We start from the raw sequence: 17,838 nt of genomic DNA, 5'->3' as shown, positions 1-17,838 counted from the left end.
TCGACGTTCACTCTGTGTAATGTTCTGACAGTCCTCCACTGTGGTGCGATCTCGGAGTTGGTATATTTAAGTAGGGGGGTGTGTGGGGGGCACAGCCCCCCAAGTTGGAGGGTGTGGGGGCTGAAGCCCCCTGCTTTATTTTGTTTGTAGATTTGTTTTTGTTTTTTGCTTTTTTGTTTTTATTTGTTTGTTTTTGGGGAGGTTGTAATGGTGTACAGTACATTGTAACCATCAGCCGTTGGCTTCCTGACGGCTGGCCAACTATAACTTTTCGAAACTCCTTGTTTCAATATTCTGAGCTTTCAGTTAGATGAATGTTTGCTTAAAAGCTGTCGAGCATGTTGTACTCTGCATTTTAAGTGTCCGTTCATCTAATATAGACCCCCTCTATTTTTGGTTTCCTGGCAGTGTTTTCTTTCCCCAGTTCTGTAGTCCTTTACATTAGCTTATATCTAGAATTACTAGAGATTAGCAGAAGCCATGGTAATTGCTATTTTGTTTCTAAGTTCCAGCAAGCAAGTTTAAATAAAGTATCAGACATTGCTAGTAGTGAAAAAACAAAGCATATCTCATAAGCCGCCCAATTCACTGCATGAAATATAACGTTTTCTCCTTTCTCTTCAGCCTGGCGAAAAGTGGTCACCCTCTAATGACAACTGCACTCAGTATACCTGTACCTTGGTTAATGGTCAGTATATTCTACTCACCAACAAGAAGCAGTGTCCCCCATTCACTGCCTCGGAGTGTGCCCAGGTATGTGTCTGACATCTTAATTCCTTTCTGTTACTATCCTATTATATTAAAAGAATAGTAACAGGTGCTGCTGGTAAGACTATGTAAACATGTCTGTTGTCTTATCTTTGTCTTTCTCTTTTTTGCCATTAGTATATATTTTATAACCATATATAATTTTTATTATCGTATTCTCAAATGCAGTAAACTGAGGCCAATGGAAATAAAATGTCTTCTAGAAATAGTTGCAGAAGGAAGCAAGCATTGTGGATGATTTGTTTTATAATAAATAGGGAAATTGGCTAACTTCACAACTTGTTTAGAAAAATATTTGCATATTGTCTAAGTTCATTGTTTGGCAGACTAGTATCTAAGAAGAAAAGCTGTATAAAGTTGGATACGCTGATCTTGGTGACGTTCTCCATGCACTGCAGGGGGCAAGCAGTTTAGAAAAACAACAACTTAAAGAGTAGTTTCACAAACTGTCTGACCACCTTCCTTTAACTTCTTCAACAATGTAATCCAAGCAGTGTAAGAGCAGTGCACACTGCACTACTAAATGTTGATGCCTTGCCTCACTTCCAGTGATATACATTATATCATAACCATGTGATATTGTGAGACTCTTTAGTGTGTATGATGTGGTAACTGCATGATATTCTGAGACTCTTTAGTGTGTATGTATGATATGGTAACCGTCTGATATTGTGAGACTCTTTAGTGTGTATGTATGATATGGTAACCGTCTGATATTGTGAGACTCTTTAGTGTGTATGTATGATATGGTAACCGCCTGATATTGTGAGACTCTTTAGTATGTAAGATATGGTAACCGTCTGATATTGTGAGACTCTTTAGTGTGTATGTATGATATGGTAACCGTCTGATATTGTGAGACTCTTTAGTGTGTATGTATGATATGGTAACCGTCTGATATTCTGAGACTCTTTAGTGTGTATGTATGATATGGTAACCGTCTGATATTGTGTGACTCTTTAGTGTGTATGTATGATATGGTAACCGTCTGATATTCTGAGACTCTTTAGTGCAACTCCTGGAATAATGAGACTGAAAGAGTGAAAATGAGGACTTATGTACACCACATACAAGTTTGCTGATTTTCATAATATTTCCTTCTATGGCGATCTTGCATTTGATATATATAACATTATGTGGTGAAGAGGACTTGCTCCCACCCCCTGCCTGCACGCACGTGCACACACACGCACACACACACACACACACACACACACACACACACACACACACACACACACACACATTAATTTAGTCATGTGGAGTTGAAGAGTGTGTGTGATGTTGAAAGGAAAATGTTCGTTTGGTGAAGGTAAGTGTGCTTTTGAGGTAGAGTTAGTGTAAGATATAGACAAGGGGATAGATTAGGTGTTGTGCACATGTGTTGCTGTGTGTACTGTGTGTGTGTGTGTGTGTGTGTGTGTGTGTGTGTGTGTGTGTGTGTGTGTGTGTGTGTGTGTGTGTGTGTGTGTGTGTGTGTGCGTGTGTGTATGTGGGTGTGTGCGTGAGTAAGTGTACCTGTTATTAGGTTTAAAGCAGTGGTTAGAGAAGGGGATAGAGTTAGCATTGTGTGTTTGAGTTTGCCTGTGATGTGTGTCTGAGTATCTTGTTTAGTGATGGTGGTATGGAAAAGGTTTTTATAAGGTAAGCTGTAATGCTGGGATTAAGGGCAAGGTCAGGGTTAGGTATAGGGTTATCCTGTATTATTAATGGGGTACAGGGGGACTTGGGGGCTGGGAGAGGTGGCTGTAGCTCAGTACAATGGTGTCACCTAGAGATAACATAACACTAGGTGCTCCTTAGTGGAGTTCGAACCTTCCATGCCTGTGCTGTCATAGTCCATTTCCAACAGGTAACTGAAGGAATTTAGTGTGAGAAGACAAGCTTCCTATTTGGAAACAGAGATGTCAAAGGTTGGAGGGCTGCCAAGGGGAGAGGCGGTGCAGTGGTGCAGCGGTTAATGCTGTCGCCTCACAGCAAGAGGTTCTCCGGTTCGATTCTCAGCTGGGGTGCCTTCTGTGTAGAGTTTGCATGTTCTCCCTGCATTCGCGTGGGTTTCCTCCCACATTCTAATGACATGCTTCTGGAGCATTGCTCCCCGGGCCTCCGCTGAAAACAGGATCTGTGGAACCTAGTCGGACATTCCCGGTCAACAAATGTTAAATAAATAAATAAATAAATAAATAAATAAACACTGGTCCCACAGAGAGAAGGGTTTGCAATTTTCCAGGACCAGCAAGCTAGTCTATTCCTTGCTACTTGAATCTTACCAGGGAATGGAGGGTTAATCAAGGCAGGAATGAATGGGCAATAGGGCTGCTATCTAGTCTGGGAATTCCCAGCTCCTATGGCCCCGGAATGAATGGGACAATTGATTCTTGGTGATAGAGCCACTGAGAAAGGACCTTAGGAGGAGCAAAAAAAAAAAAAAAATATATATATATATATATATATATATATATATATATATATATATATATATATATATATGGGTCCCCTTCAAAATCCTGAAAGCTCAAAATCCTGAATCTCAAAATCCGAACTCAAAATCCTGAAAGCTCAAAATCCTGAAAACTCATAATCCTGAATCTCATAATACTGAAAAACATACAGGACACCAACACTGATGTGTGATTGTGCGGACATTGGGTTAGGGAGCAGGTCAGGTAAGTGTGATTGTGATGGATGTTAGGGTTAGGGGCGGTTAAGTGAGTTAGGGTTAGGGTGCGGTGAGGTGATTGTGCGATAGTGACACAATTTGGGGTTAGGGCGGGTTAATTGAGTTAGGGTTAGGGCACAGGTGAGGTGAGTGCGATGGATATTAGGGTTAGGGGCGGTTAAGTGAGTTAGGGTTAGTGCGGGTGAGGTGATTGTGCGATAGTGACAGAATTTGGGGTTAGGGGTTAAGTGAGTTAGGGTTAGGCACAGGTGAGGTGAGTGTGCGATAGTGACGGACCTTAGGGTTAGGGTCTGGGTTAGGGTAAGTGGATAGATAGTAGTGTATGTGCAGTGTAGTGTAGCTGCAATACAGTCTGTGTTGGTGTCCTGTACGTTTTTCAGTATTATGAGATTCAGGATTATGAGTTTTCAGGATTTTGAGCTTTCAGGATTTTGAGTCTGGGATTTTGAGATTCAGGATTTTGAGCTTTCAGGATTTTGAATGGGACCCATATATATATATATATATATATATATATATATATATAGTCTGATAGTCTGCTTCTTTACCATTGTTCTTAAGTTATACACCTCATTTAAATGTATAGATACTTTATTTACTGCGTTGTTTTTAATTTCTTATAAATATGTAAGCATTTTTAGAAGAATGGCAGTTAATTCATTTTTACAGTATCAGATAATTTACTCTAGTTTAAATTACAGGAGGTTTGATACTTTTTCCCATTTAGGTGGTTCCACAGAGACAACTACCATGTTTTATCTGATGTTGATAAATGACTAAACATACCCAAATCATAAAAAAAATCATCCATTTCTTCAACAGTCTTGGAGACCAAACTTAAGTAACCTTTTCATCTGTGCATTTCCTTCTCTTTTCTTGTGTTACAGGGTTCTGTTGTATGGGATTCTGCTGGCTGCTGTGCAAAATGTAAGTAAAGTATATCTATTGTGGAAGTAGAGATGTGTGGTATAAGATGGAATGAAACTGACAGAGAATGTTTGCCTGATTCATAAGACCATTCTAAAATGATCATTTGTCACCATACAAACAGGAGAAAGAACAAAGTATACTATAAAATATTATTTTAATAATTAGGTACAGAGTGCTAGATGGTTCATTTGAAATGGTATTTCTGGCAATTTATATAGCTTGTCCATGAAGAGAACACAAAGGATCCTAAGTTAGTATTTTAGGGAAATAGGCTGATCACTTGGCTTTTTTCCACTATGTATGCCAATATTATACAGACACTGAAAAAGGACCTGGAGAGGAGCAAAAAAAAATAAAAAATAAAAATAAATATATATATATATATATGCATATACACATAAAACTTTGTGCACTGCTCACCCGTCTGGTTTCTGCTAACTAAATGATTTATTGTTCCGTTGCATTACACTGTCCATTCAGATCTTATTAAAATATTTATGCCTTTTTACTATATCTTCAAGTTCAAACCTGATTGTACGACTATGTCTTATTCTAGTATTCTGTTACATTACAACATTTATTATGTTTTTTTTTTCTCCAGGTTAGGTGTTATTTTATGATGTATCTATTCAGCTTTGTTATCCTGTTCTCAAACCTGATGTGGACTCTTTTTTTTATTTCTGTTTTCAGTATCTGTTCATGCTATTTTTCACCAATAATTTTGGTCTGGCTCATAGCAGAAAGGCTTCTCAGATGAGTGTACATAACTGGTTGACAAATGTAAAGGTCTATGAACAGATCTCTGATCACAACTGAATTATGTGTTTGAGAAATGGGTGCTAAGAAATATATCTTCATAGCAAAGTTTGAGAGGTGAATCTTGACATCCATTTCAAGAACACACAGCAAAGGTTTATAACGGGATATTCATTAATCATTTGTGATTCATTGAGAGTTTTAGCTGTCCCTAAGTGATAGCTTCAATTAAATAAAAAAAGTTGGGAGTCAGTGGGTTCAACAGCTTTTAAAGCTGCTGTTTGATTACAAGTGCACTTTACATTTAGCTGTGATCTTTGTGGTAATGCAATGTGTACTATAGCTTTAGAAGCTCTTAATTGGTTTCCAGTGCAATTCTCTGGTAACTTCTATCTCTGCAGTAGCATAAAGTTTGGCTTCCTTTTCTTATTAGGATTTATAAAGGCTCATAAGTATCTGATACTACATTTGTGCATTTTCTGTTTGCACCTTATATCAATTGCTCTAAACATTGTGCTTTTATTATTGTATGCACCTCTGTTTTACTGTACCTCTTACTAACCATCATGATTTGTAATTACCTGTCCTGTGCCTGTAACTCATGTATTGAGATCAGTGCACACAGTGGCAAACAAACTTATATAAAATGTTTGAAGTTATATAAATGTTTGAGGTTTATGTTATACTTACTTTACCAATTGATTTGTGTTTATCTAACTGGTGCTTTGCAGACATTGTGGTAAATCTAATTGCTACCTGTAATTGTACCTTCTACTAAGTATGACTTGCAATCATTGTTTGTACTTTAGTTGATTTGTGTCAGCAATTGTAATGGTCGCCAATATTTGTCACCATGAGTCCACTCTGTTTCCTAAGGACTGAATGCTTATTTTATTAGCATAACTCTCTACAATTGGTATTAAATAAGATAGAAATGTAATCTAAACTGTAGAGATCTCATAGTACTATTAAGTAATTTCATTGCTAAAATGAATTTGTTGGAATGTAAGTTAAAATAAGTGCTTGCTAAAACTTCTGTTCTAGTTAAAGTGCTTGTGAAGTTTGGAGCTATTTTTGCAAAAATTTCCTGTCTTATCCTTAAGTTTTCAGTGTTCCTTTGTTGTTTTGGTGCTAAAAACCTGCTTTTTGAAAGATTAATATTCTTAATTTGTAAGGGTGTTAACAAAATAGTATTGTTTATTTCCTTATGAGGATGTGTTGTTTTAGGTGGTAAGTCAAGCTCCCCAGCCCGATTTGTTTGCCCTCATCAATGTTCGGGCTCACTCCACACCTCCCTCCCCTCTTAGTCTACATTTAAATTTCCATAGCACCACCCACATATTCCTCAAATCAATACCATCAGTTCCCTCCAGAAGAAAAACAGTCAATAGAATTACTGCCAACAGTAAAACCCGCTCTAGTTTACCACCCAAGACTGTCTCTCAAACTGTCTTAATCCTTGCCCTCTGTAACTATCAAATTACATCTTTACAACCAACCAAGTACCCTCCTAACATTTTCTAATCCCAATTTACAACAAAGATAAAACCCAAGTTAAATAAGATGCCCATAACGCAAATTATTTTGCTATTCCTCCTTGCTCTACAAGCTTTCATCACAAATTGTCAAATCTACCTTCTTCAAATACTTAGGACTTCAACCAATCCTCACAAAGAATATCAACATCTCCCCAGCCTGTCTTTCTCCATAACACCCTGTCTCTACAAACAAAACATATCTGATTTATTTATGTATAAATATTTCAAAATGAAGTTTCCAAATTTACGATTAAATACCAAACCAAGGCCACACTCTTCTCTCTCTGTAAATATCAATTAAAAAATTAGCAGAGATATTCACCCCAACCCAGTTCCCACTGTTCATAAAACCATCACTCCCCCCCCCCTAAAATCAACCAGTCACCTAATATATTTCAGCAAAAATTAGAACCACAAATCACCTTACTAAATATGACTCTAAGAAGTATGTGCAATAAAATCCATGACATACATGCCTACCTTGCCACATGCACTGCTGATGTAGTCATAGCTAGTGAAACCTGGTTAAAAATAAAAATAAAAAAGAAATACAGGATAATGAGATCAGCCCTACCCAGATACAATATATGGGTTCCTATTAAATGATCAAAGATGCATTCTTTCAAATGTGTCTTGATCAAACTTGAAAGCACAAAAAGGCAAAATAGTGAAACTGCATATAAGCGGATTCTTTCCCTGGGAAAGAAATCGCTTGGCCGCTTCCATTACTTTGCCATTTTTGTGACTGTAGTGCGATCTCAGAGTTGTTATATTTAAGTAGGGGGGTGTGGGGGGCACAGCCTCCCACTTTATGTAATGTTTTAAATTTTTTTTTTTGTGGAACAGCAATTTTTTTTCCCTTGGAAAAAAAAGTCACTGTTCTAAGCATTCGAGATTGCAAGCTTTTGCTTACATGGGTTCGATAAATCATCGTTCACATTTTTAAGCATTCGATGATTTAACACAGACCCCAATATACTCAGGCATGACAAACAAAACAAGCATGCAAGTGGTGTAGCAATCATCAATAAAAATCCCCTAACCATTACCTTATTTCCACAGGAAATACCACATTTAATAATGCCAAACTTCTAATAACACTCCTAAAAATCAACAACAGGAAAAACTATATGTTTAATAGCAATTCATATACCACCAGGGAATAATGTTGATACTGCTGAAAGCATCCTGTATTGGATATCCCAACAAATTAACCATGAAACTATAATTTTTAGAGACTTAAATATAGACTGTCAACTCATAAATTCTACTACCCCATTGAATCCATAAACTTGTACAACTTCAGACAATTAATAATCACACCTACTAGCATCAATAAAACTTCAGGGAGTCACTCAATGTTAGACTAGATTCTTACAAACAAACCAGACAAACTTGACAAAAGTAGGATGCCTCTCAGCATAAGTGACCATATACCAACATATGTTATTACAATGCACCATAACCTAGCTAAACATATTAACTATAATCAGATATGAAATACAACCAATTTCAGCAAAGATATTTTCAATGAAACACTAAAAAAGCAAAACTGGAAAGTACTTAGTATAATGCCAATAGATACTGCTGTAGAACACTTAAATCTTGCTAAATCTTGCTATTTTCCCGCCTTACTAAGCTAGAAAAGTCCAGTTTCAGATACCCGCTGATACCTGGACTGTGCTTAAGCTTCTGTGTTTGGCCATACCTTACTTGGGCAAAAAGGAAGTTTCTTTATTCACCAGTGGGAGTGAGGAGCTCTGAACAGCCTACCTGCCATTTGAGGAGTGGTTTCTGCCCAGAAACTGTAGTTTTATTGGCCATTTTGGGCTCATTTCGATTTCTTTAATCTTTCTGATATAAAAACTGCATTTGCACATTTTTTGTGTTTGTATAAGCTCAGCAGATCCTGCCCAGGTGTCCTGCAGGGACTACAACACCAGAGAGACAAAAGGAGAGACTTTGGAGTGTTTAAGTACCATTTTTTGGTTTTTCTTGTTGCTTATTGCTATTTCCACCTAAACACTTGTTTTCTGGCATTTATTGCTTCTCAGAATGCTCATTTTACACTGAAATTGCATTTATTTGTGCCTGCACTTTAAAATTCATTTTTTGTTGTAAATTGTATTTTTAACTGTTACTGGCTTCCTACTCAAGTGCGACAGCCATTACTGCACTATAAAAGTGTTTTTGCATTTGTTTCTACTGTTTTCTTGAAAAAAACAAAAAAACACAAAACATCTTGCTATTTTCCCACCTTACTAAGCTAGAAAAGTCCAGTTTCAGATACCTGCTGATACCGGGACTGTGTTTAAGCTTCTGTGTTTGGCCATACCTTACTTGGGCAAAAAGTAAGTTTCTTTGTTCACCAGTGAGAGTGGGGAGCTCTGAACAGCCTACTTGCCCTTGGAGGAGTGGTTTCTGCCCAAAGCTGTAGTTTTATTGGCCATTTTGGGCTAATTTCTATCATTTTAATCTTTCTGATATAAAAACGCATTTGCGTGGTTTTGCGGGCCGGGCAGTGCCGGTTAGCTAGGGTTAAACTATTCCCGACTCCACAAAGTCTACTCTTCAGTTTTTCCCTTGGAACTAGACAAATCTTCAACTTTAGCACTCAAACCATTCATTTTACAGCCCAGCACTTGCTTAAAACTCATAACAAGCACTAAATACCCCTAGCACTATCCACCCTTATACTGTCCAGAAGGACAAGGCTCTCTATTCGTCCCCACCAGTCAGTCAGAAAAACAGCTCACTCTACCTATTCAGGCATGTCCAAAGGGCAGCTTCCAGTGTACTCTCCAGTCCAACAGGTGAATCTGGGCATTTTGAGGCAATGTTACAACTGCCTCATGTACACAGACCACCCTCTCCTCCTACCACCAAACACTAATATATGCGAGAGCTGCAATTATATAGCCAGACTGGAGGCAAAGCTCTCTCAACCCCAGACTGTAAATGACTGTCAAGAGGAGAAGGGTAATACTTGCAACACACCACCAGTCTCACATAGACCTAACAAACCAATGCATGCAAATAACACACATAAATACACAAAACCATGCTCAGAGGCTCTAAATAAAAATCTGCAAAAGCAACAGAGACCTCCAAAGCAGACATCCAAGCAACCTCCACAACCCATCACCAACCATGAAACACATACTTCACATAATCAGTGTGCCATGCAATCACAGCCCTTAAGGCAAAATAACATACCCAGTGAGACCCTTCTGGAGGGTGTCTGTATCAGCCGGAGAATCAATTATGGCCCCTAGTTTGCAGTCGTCTGCGAACTTGGTCAGCCAAAGTCCTCCTGTGCTTGCCTGTACCTCTGAGAAGTATATACCAAACAGGAGGGGTCCTAGGACTGAGCCCTGGGGAACGCCACTTGTAACCGATTTAGAGTCAGACCTAGAGTCTGCAACTCTCACCGTGTGGGTTCTGTCTGTGAACCAATTTGCAACCCATCTTGTGACATAAGGGTTAATGTTCAGGTTGGTGAGTTTGCCTATAATACCAGAATGGGGAATGGTGTAGAAAGCCTTTGCGAGGTCTAGGTAGGCTGTGTGGTCCTCCTTACCCTCATCTAATGCCTTGGTAACTGTCTCAAAGAAGTCCACCAGGTTTAGGAGGCATGATCTGCCCTTAACAATGACAAACTGGGTGGGGTCCAAAGTTTGGAGGCTCCCAATGTCTCTGTTAATGAGTTCCATGATGATGATGCGGTCCATAGCCTTGCAGACTAGGCTAGTCAGGCTTATAGGGTGATAGTTCCCGGAGTCTGTTGTGGCGCCACCTTTGTGGAGTGGCATAACTGTTGCTGTGCGCCACTCTGTGAGTGCATAGCCTGTAGAGAGGCTGAGTTTGAACAGTGTGTTTAGGTGAGGGGTTAGTTCATTTTGAAGCTCTTGTAAGACACAGCCTGGGACACCGTCCGGTCCCATTGAGGCTGTGTTTTTGGCTTTAGATAGGGCTGTTTTACCCTGTGTGTTGGTGATTGCTGGGGCCTTACATTCTTCTGGTATGGTTATGGGCCCTTTAGGGGGTGAGAGGGGTGTGAAGTTTGCACTGAACCTGTCTGCCAAAATGTTGGCAATATCTGTCAGTTCAGTGTATTTTGTGCCATTCTGCACCAAACACAGAGCAGATCTGAGAGTTTCCACTTAGGTTCTTGACATAGCTAAAGAATGCTTTGTGGTTATCTTTGGAGTCCTTGGCAGTTTTTCTTTCGAAGCTAGCCTTGGATGATTTAATGAGGGATCGTAATGTCTAGCTAATACTGATCAGGGATGTCTTTCCTTCTAGGAATTTTGCTCTTATCTGTACTAGTTTCCTCCTTCTATTGTAGAGCCTGTTTATGGCAGGGGTCCACCAGACTGGTTTCCTTTTCTTGGAGAAGTGAGTCTTGGTTTTACTTGGGATAGCACGATCATGATCCATGCATTCCTGTAGATGATCATAGAGTGCCTTTGTAAAGGTTTTGGCAACTTGGACAGCATTGTCCATTGGCGTGGGGGCTGTGAACCTTTCCACCTTGGTCTTAAGCAATGTAAAGTTTGCTTTTGAAAAGTTTTTCACAGTGGTTTCCTTGATTGGGGTTGGGGGTGGAATGTGAATATCAAGAGTGATTAGTCTAAGGTCTGATCTAACCAGTGAGGGGTTGACTTCAGGTGTGGAACACCGGTCACCCAAGTCCAAAATGTTGTTCCCTCTCATGGAGGTGTTGACCAGTTAATCCAGGGTGTTCAAGTTTATAAATTCTAGGAAGCGTTGGGCAAGGGAGTTAGTACTTGAATAGTTTTCCCAGTTAATGTTTGGGTAGTTGAAATCGCCCAGTATTAGGGTGTTTGGTAGGACCTTCATATTTCCCAGTGTCTCCAGAAATGCAGAATGGGGGTCCTAGGTCATGGTGGGTGATCTGTAGCAAGCTACAATTTGGATTGCAGTTTTGCCCATTGTTAGCTGCACTTGGGTGATCTCTGATGCATCATGCTGTGCCACTAACCTGGAGGTGTGTGAGTATCCTTGATGAATATGGATACACCCCCGCCTTTTGTGTTTCGGTCCGGGTTCTGTGGCCGAAAGGCATAGTATGAGTTATAGCCTGGTAGTGCTGGGGTACTCTCTGCAGCCTTAAACCAGGTTTCTGTTACTGCACAGATATTGATGTTTTCCATACTGAGGAGTAACTCGAGTGCATGTATTTTGAGGTTTAGACTTCTGGTGTTGAGTAGCATTACCCTCAATTTTTGGTTATTTGTGCTATTTACGGTGGTGGGTTTGTCTTTTGAGCCTTAACTAAAAAGGCACTATGGGGGCGGCAAGAGCCTTTGCCAGTATTCAAAAGCTTAAGGGTGACAGGTGCAAGCCATCTCTTGTGAAGCAACGTGGCTTGTCGAGCATGTCATCCCAGGCAGACAGATACTGGATCCCCTTTGAATGACACCAGAAACTTAGCCATTTGTTGAAGTTGATCATTTTTTTCTTTATACTGTGGCATCATTCTTGGTGAGGGCAGGATGCTACTCAGGGTCAGGGTCATACCTGCCTGGGCTACATGATCAGAGAGCTCTTCCATGTCTCTTTTCATGTAGTCCAGGGAAGTACATCTCGGGTCATTCACACCAGCATGTATAATGACAGAGTCATATTTGTACTTGTTCTGGAGTGACCTGAGTGCTTCTGTTATGTGGCGGATCCTGGCACCTGACAGGCAGCTAACTGTAACCTTCTCCTTGTCCAGCCTAGTTAGTAGGACATTGGTGTGCCTGACTATAGAGTCACCTATTACAAGTGTGTTGGGTATGTTATTTTGCCTTAAGGGCTGTGATTGTATGGCACACTGATTATGTGAAGTATGTGTTTCATTGTTGGTGATGGGTTGTGGAGGTTGCTTGGATGTTTGCTTTGGAGGTCTCTGTTGCTTTTGCAGATTTTTATTTAGAGCCTCTGAGCATGTTTTTGTGTATTTATGTGTGTTATTTGCATGCGTTGGTTTGTTAGGTCTATGTGAGACTGGTGGTGTGTTTCAAGTATTACCATTCTCCTCTTGACAGTCATTTACAGTCTGGGGTTGAGAGAGCTTTGCCTCCAGTCTGGCTGTATAATTGCAGCTCTCGCATATATTAGTGTTTGGTGGTAGGAGGAGAGGGCTGTCTGTGTACATGAGGCAGTTGTAACATTGCTTCAAAATGCCCAGATTCACCTGTTGGACTGGAGAGTACACTGGAAGCTGTCCTTTGGACATGCCTGAATAGGTAGAGTGAGCTGTTTTTCTGATTGACTGGTGGGGACGAATAGAGAGCCTTGTCCTTCTGGACAGTATAAGGGTGGATAGTGCTAGGGGTATTTAGTGCTTGTTATGAGTTTTAAGCAAGTGCTGGGCTGTAAAATGAATGGTTTGAGTGCTAAAGTTGAAGATTTGTCTAGTTCCAAGGGAAAAACTGAAGAGTAGACTTTGTGGAGTCGGGAATAGTTTAACCCTAGCTAACCGGCACTGCCCTGCCCGCAAAACCACGCAAATGCGTTTTTATATCAGAAAGATTAAAGAGATAGAAATTAGCCCAAAATGGCCAATAAAACTACAGCTTTGGGCAGAAACCACTCCTCCAAGGGCAAGTAGGCCATTCAGAGCTCCCCACTCTCACTGGTGAACAAAGAAACTTCCTTTTTGCCCAAGTAAGGTATGGCCAAACACAGAAGCTTAAACGCAGTCCCGGTATCAGCAGGTATCTGAAACTGGACTTTTCTAGCTTAGTAAGGTGGGAAAATAGCAAGATGTTTTGTGCTTTTTTGTTTTTTCAAGAAAACAGTAGAAACAAATGCAAAAACACTTTTATAGTGCAGTAATGGCTGTCGCACTTGAGTAGGAAGCCAGTAACAGTTAAAAATACAATTTACAACAAAAAATGAATTTTAAAGTGCAGGCACAAATAAATGCAATTTCAGTGTAAAATGAGCATTCTGAGAAGCAATAAATGCCAGAAAACAAGCGTTTAGGTGGAAATAGCAATAAGCAACAAGAAAAACCAAAAAATGGTACTTAAACACTCCAAAGTCTCTCCTTTTGTCTCTCTGGTGTTGTAGTCTCTGCAGGACACCTGGGCAGGATCTGCTGAGCTTATACAAACACAAAAAATGTGCAAATGCAGTTTTTATATCAGAAAGATTAAAAAAAATCGAAATTAGCCCAAAATGGCCAATAAAACTACAGTTTCTGGGCAGAAACCAGTCCTCAAATGGCAGGTAGGCTGTTCAGAGCTCCTCACTCCCACTGGTGAATAAAGAAACTTCCTTTTTGCCCAAGTAAGGTATGGCCAAACACAGAAGGTTAAGCACAGTCCAGGTATCAGCGGGTATCTGAAACTGGACTTTTCTAGCTTAGTAAGGTGGGAAAATAGCAAGATTTAGCAAGATTTAAGTGTTCTACAGCAGTATCTATTGGCATTATACTAAGTACTTTCCAGTTTTGCTTTTTTAGTGTTTCATTGAAAATATCTTTGCTGAAATTGGTTGTATTTCATATCTGATTATAGTTAATATGTTTAGCTAGGTTATGGTGCATTGTAATAACATATGTTGGTATATGGTCACTTATGCTGAGAGGCATCCTACTTTTGTCAAGTTTGTCTGGTTTGTTTGTAAGAATCTAGTCTAACATTGAGTGACTCCTGAAGTTTTATTGATGCTAGTAGGTGTGATTATTAATTGTCTGAAGTTGTACAAGTTTATGGATTCAATGGGGTAGTAGAATTTATGAGTTGACAGTCTATATTTAAGTCTCTAAAATTATAGTTTCATGGTTAATTTGTTGGGATATCCAATACAGGATGCTTTCAGCAGTATCAACATTATTCCCTGGTGGTATATGAATTGCTATTAAACATATAGTTTTTCCTGTTGTTGATTTTTAGGAGTGTTATTAGAAGTTTGGCATTATTAAATGTGGTATTTCCTGTGGAAATAAGGTAATGGTTAGGGGATTTTTATTGATGATTGCTACACCACTTGCATGCTTGTTTTGTTTGTCATGCCTGAGTATATTGGGGTCTATGTTAAATCATCGAATGCTTAAAAATGTGAACGATGATTTATCGAACCCATGTAAGCAAAAGCTTGCAATCTTGAATGCTTAGAACAGTGATTTTTTTTTCCAAGGGAAAAAAATTGCTGTTCCACAAAAAAAAAAAAAATTAAAACATTACATAAAGTGGGAGGCTGTGCCCCCCACACCCCCTACTTAAATATACCAACTCTGAGATTGCACTACAGTCACAAAAATGGCAAAGTAATGGAAGCGGACAAGCAATTTCTTTCCCAGGGAAAGAATCCGCTTATATGCCGTTTCACTATTTTGCCTTTTTGTGCTTTCAAGTTTGATCAAGACACATTTGAAAGAATGCATCTTTGATCATTTAATAGGAACCCATATATTGTATCTGGGTAGGGCTGATCTCATTATCCTGTATTTCTTTTTTATTTTTATTTTTAACCAGGTTTCACTAGCTATGACTACATCAGCAGTGTATGTGGCAAGGTAGGCATGTATGTCATGGATTTTATTGCACATACTTCTTAGCGTCATATTTAGTAAGGTGATTTGTGGTTCTAATTTTTGCTGAAATATATTAGGTGACTGGTTGATTTTAGGGGTGGAAGTGATGGTTTTATGAACAGTGGGAACTGGGTTGGGGTGAATATCTCTGCTAATTTTTTAATTGATATTTACAGAGAGAGAAGAGTGTGGCCTTGGTTTGGTATTTAATCGTAAATTTGGAAACTTCATTTTGAAATATTTATAAATAAATAAATCAGATATGTTTTGTTTGTAGAGACAGGGTGTTATGGAGAAAGACAGGCTGGGGAGATGTTAATATTCTTTGTGAGGATTGGTTGAAGTCCTAAGTATTTGAAGAAGGTAGATTTGACAATTTGTGATGAAAGCTTGTAGAGCAAGGAGGAATAGCAAAATAATTTGTGTTATGGGCATCTTATTGTACTTGGGTTTTATCTTTGTTGTAAATTGGGATTAGAAAATGTTAGGAGGGTACTGGGTTGGTTGTAAAGATGTAATTTGATAGCTATAGGAGGCAAGGATTAAGACAGTTTGAGAGACAGTCTTGGGTGGTAAACTAGAGCGGGTTTTACTGTTGGCAGTAATTCTATTGACTGTTTTTCTTCTGGAGGGAACTGATGGTATTGATTTGAGGAATATGCGGGTGGTGCTATGAAAATTTAAATGTAGACTAAGAGGGGAGGGAGGTGCGGAGTGAGCCCGAACATTGATGAGGGCAAACAAATCGGGCTGGGGAGCTTGGCTTACCATCTAAAACAACACATCCTCATAAGGAAATAAACAATACTATTTTGTTAACACCCTTACAAATTAAGAATATTAATCTTTCAAAAAGCAGGTTTTTAGCACCAGAACAACAAAGGAACACTGAAAACTTAAGGATAAGACAGGAAATTTTTGCAAAAATAGCTCCAAACCTCACAAGCACTTTAACTAGAACAGAAGTTTTAGCAAGCACTTATTTTAACTTACATTCCAACAAATTCATTTTAGCAATGAAATTACTTGATAGTACTATGAGATCTCTACAGTTTAGATTACATTTCTATCTTATTTAATACCAATTGTAGAGAGTTATGCTAATAAAATAAGCATTCAGTCCTTAGGAAACAGAGTGCACTCATGGTGACAAATATTCCAGAATTTAGAAACGTACTTGCTCTACTCCCAGTACGTTTCTAAATTCTGGAATAGTATCCCCATACAAATTAAACTCTCCAACAAACTCAGTAGTTTTAAACCACTGCTTAAACAACATCTAAACCAATCTTGGTCCTGTACATGCTCATCTCAAGGTTGAGACTTTGTGCTCACCATACAATACTCTTCAAATACTCTCCTTTAACTGAATACAATCAACCTCTCACTGAAATGACAAAATAATTTTTATACATAACTGCTGCCTATACAATCGACTAAGTTGTACGTGGGCTTTCTCTTTAGTAACTGTAAAATCTTAGAATGTATAAATGTAACTACTGTTTGTGTATAAATGTAAATAGAAATGTAACTACTCTGTGTTTAACTGGAAATTAGTAGACTGCAATGTAAGCAAATGGACCTTTTCAACCGAGGCCTCCACTGAAAATGGGTATTACCCAATTGGACATTCCCTGTAAACAAAGTCAAATAAATAAAAAATAAATAAAATAAAATTTATGAGACATAATATGTTCCATCATAATTGCTTTGTTTTTTAGGTAACTCTACAATCAAGAAATGTGGAGTTCAGAAAAAAATGGACTTTATCACTTACAATGGCTGTACATCTACAAAAGCTGTGTTGATAACCTCGTGTCAGGGAGCCTGTGTCACATCATCTTATCTGTAAGTCTCTGATTCCCGTTTGATAAACATGACACTACACTGTTATGCCAGAAGACCGTATAATTTATTTGGGCATAGGGAAAAAGCAAAACAGAGCATCACCTTTGCTTGCACAATATTACTGGAACTTTTTATCTTGAAAGGGATATTTCTTTTTTGAAAATATCCATTTTTCTGTAGTTGCTGGGTATGTAGTTCTGTTTAGTTTACTATCATCTCTGATTGTCATAAAGAATTTTTCCAATTTCTTCTGTCAAACTATCTGTATAAACTGTATTCTGACAGCATGATACATAAACTCTTCAGACTACAGTCTCCTTATAAATGAGAAAACCTGCATGATAGTGTAACTCACCATTTATAGTGCAGCTTCTCTTTACTTTAATGCCTGTATATATGTATACACCTGAGATCCTGTTTAAAGGTGTGCACACTTGATGTAAACAGGTGCTGTGACACAATGCTGTTGTTGCTTACAGTGGTTCAATGAATGCCTGACATTCCAGTTACTTAATATGGAAGCATACATCAACAAAGACTAAATACTGCCTACCATATATCAAATGAAATGACAGTTTAAGTCCATATTGCATACTGGTTTTCAGATCACTGGTAAGAAGTAAATGTAAAGAACTTATCATGAGTACATCCATAAATGGAACGCTGAAAACAAGTAATGAATGTAATTATATGCAATGGTGAGCTAGGGGGAAGAGGTGCGCACATCCATAAATGGAACACTGAAAACAAGTAATGAGAGTAGT

At 38.7% G+C, this 17,838-nt stretch overlaps 1 protein-coding gene across 1 annotated transcript in view; it reads left to right on the top strand.

Annotated features, from left to right (window-relative positions):
- LOC122791500 (mucin-5AC-like) overlaps positions 1 to 17,838 on the top strand; it is a 272,677-nt gene that overhangs the window by 242,340 nt on the left and 12,499 nt on the right. The window contains exons 47-49 of the mRNA XM_044059242.1: positions 625 to 753; positions 4,336 to 4,375; positions 16,948 to 17,074. Of these exons, the coding sequence (XP_043915177.1) occupies positions 625 to 753; positions 4,336 to 4,375; positions 16,948 to 17,074 (296 nt within the window). The remainder of the gene's footprint in view (positions 1 to 624; positions 754 to 4,335; positions 4,376 to 16,947; positions 17,075 to 17,838) is intronic.

This window comes from Protopterus annectens, chromosome 17.part0, assembly GCF_019279795.1.
Source record: "Protopterus annectens isolate FY-2018-M chromosome 17.part0, PAN1.0, whole genome shotgun sequence".
Lineage (NCBI taxonomy): Eukaryota > Metazoa > Chordata > Ceratodontiformes > Protopteridae > Protopterus > Protopterus annectens.
Note: the sequence above shows the minus strand (reverse complement) of the source record. Positions and strands in the feature narration are given on the sequence as shown.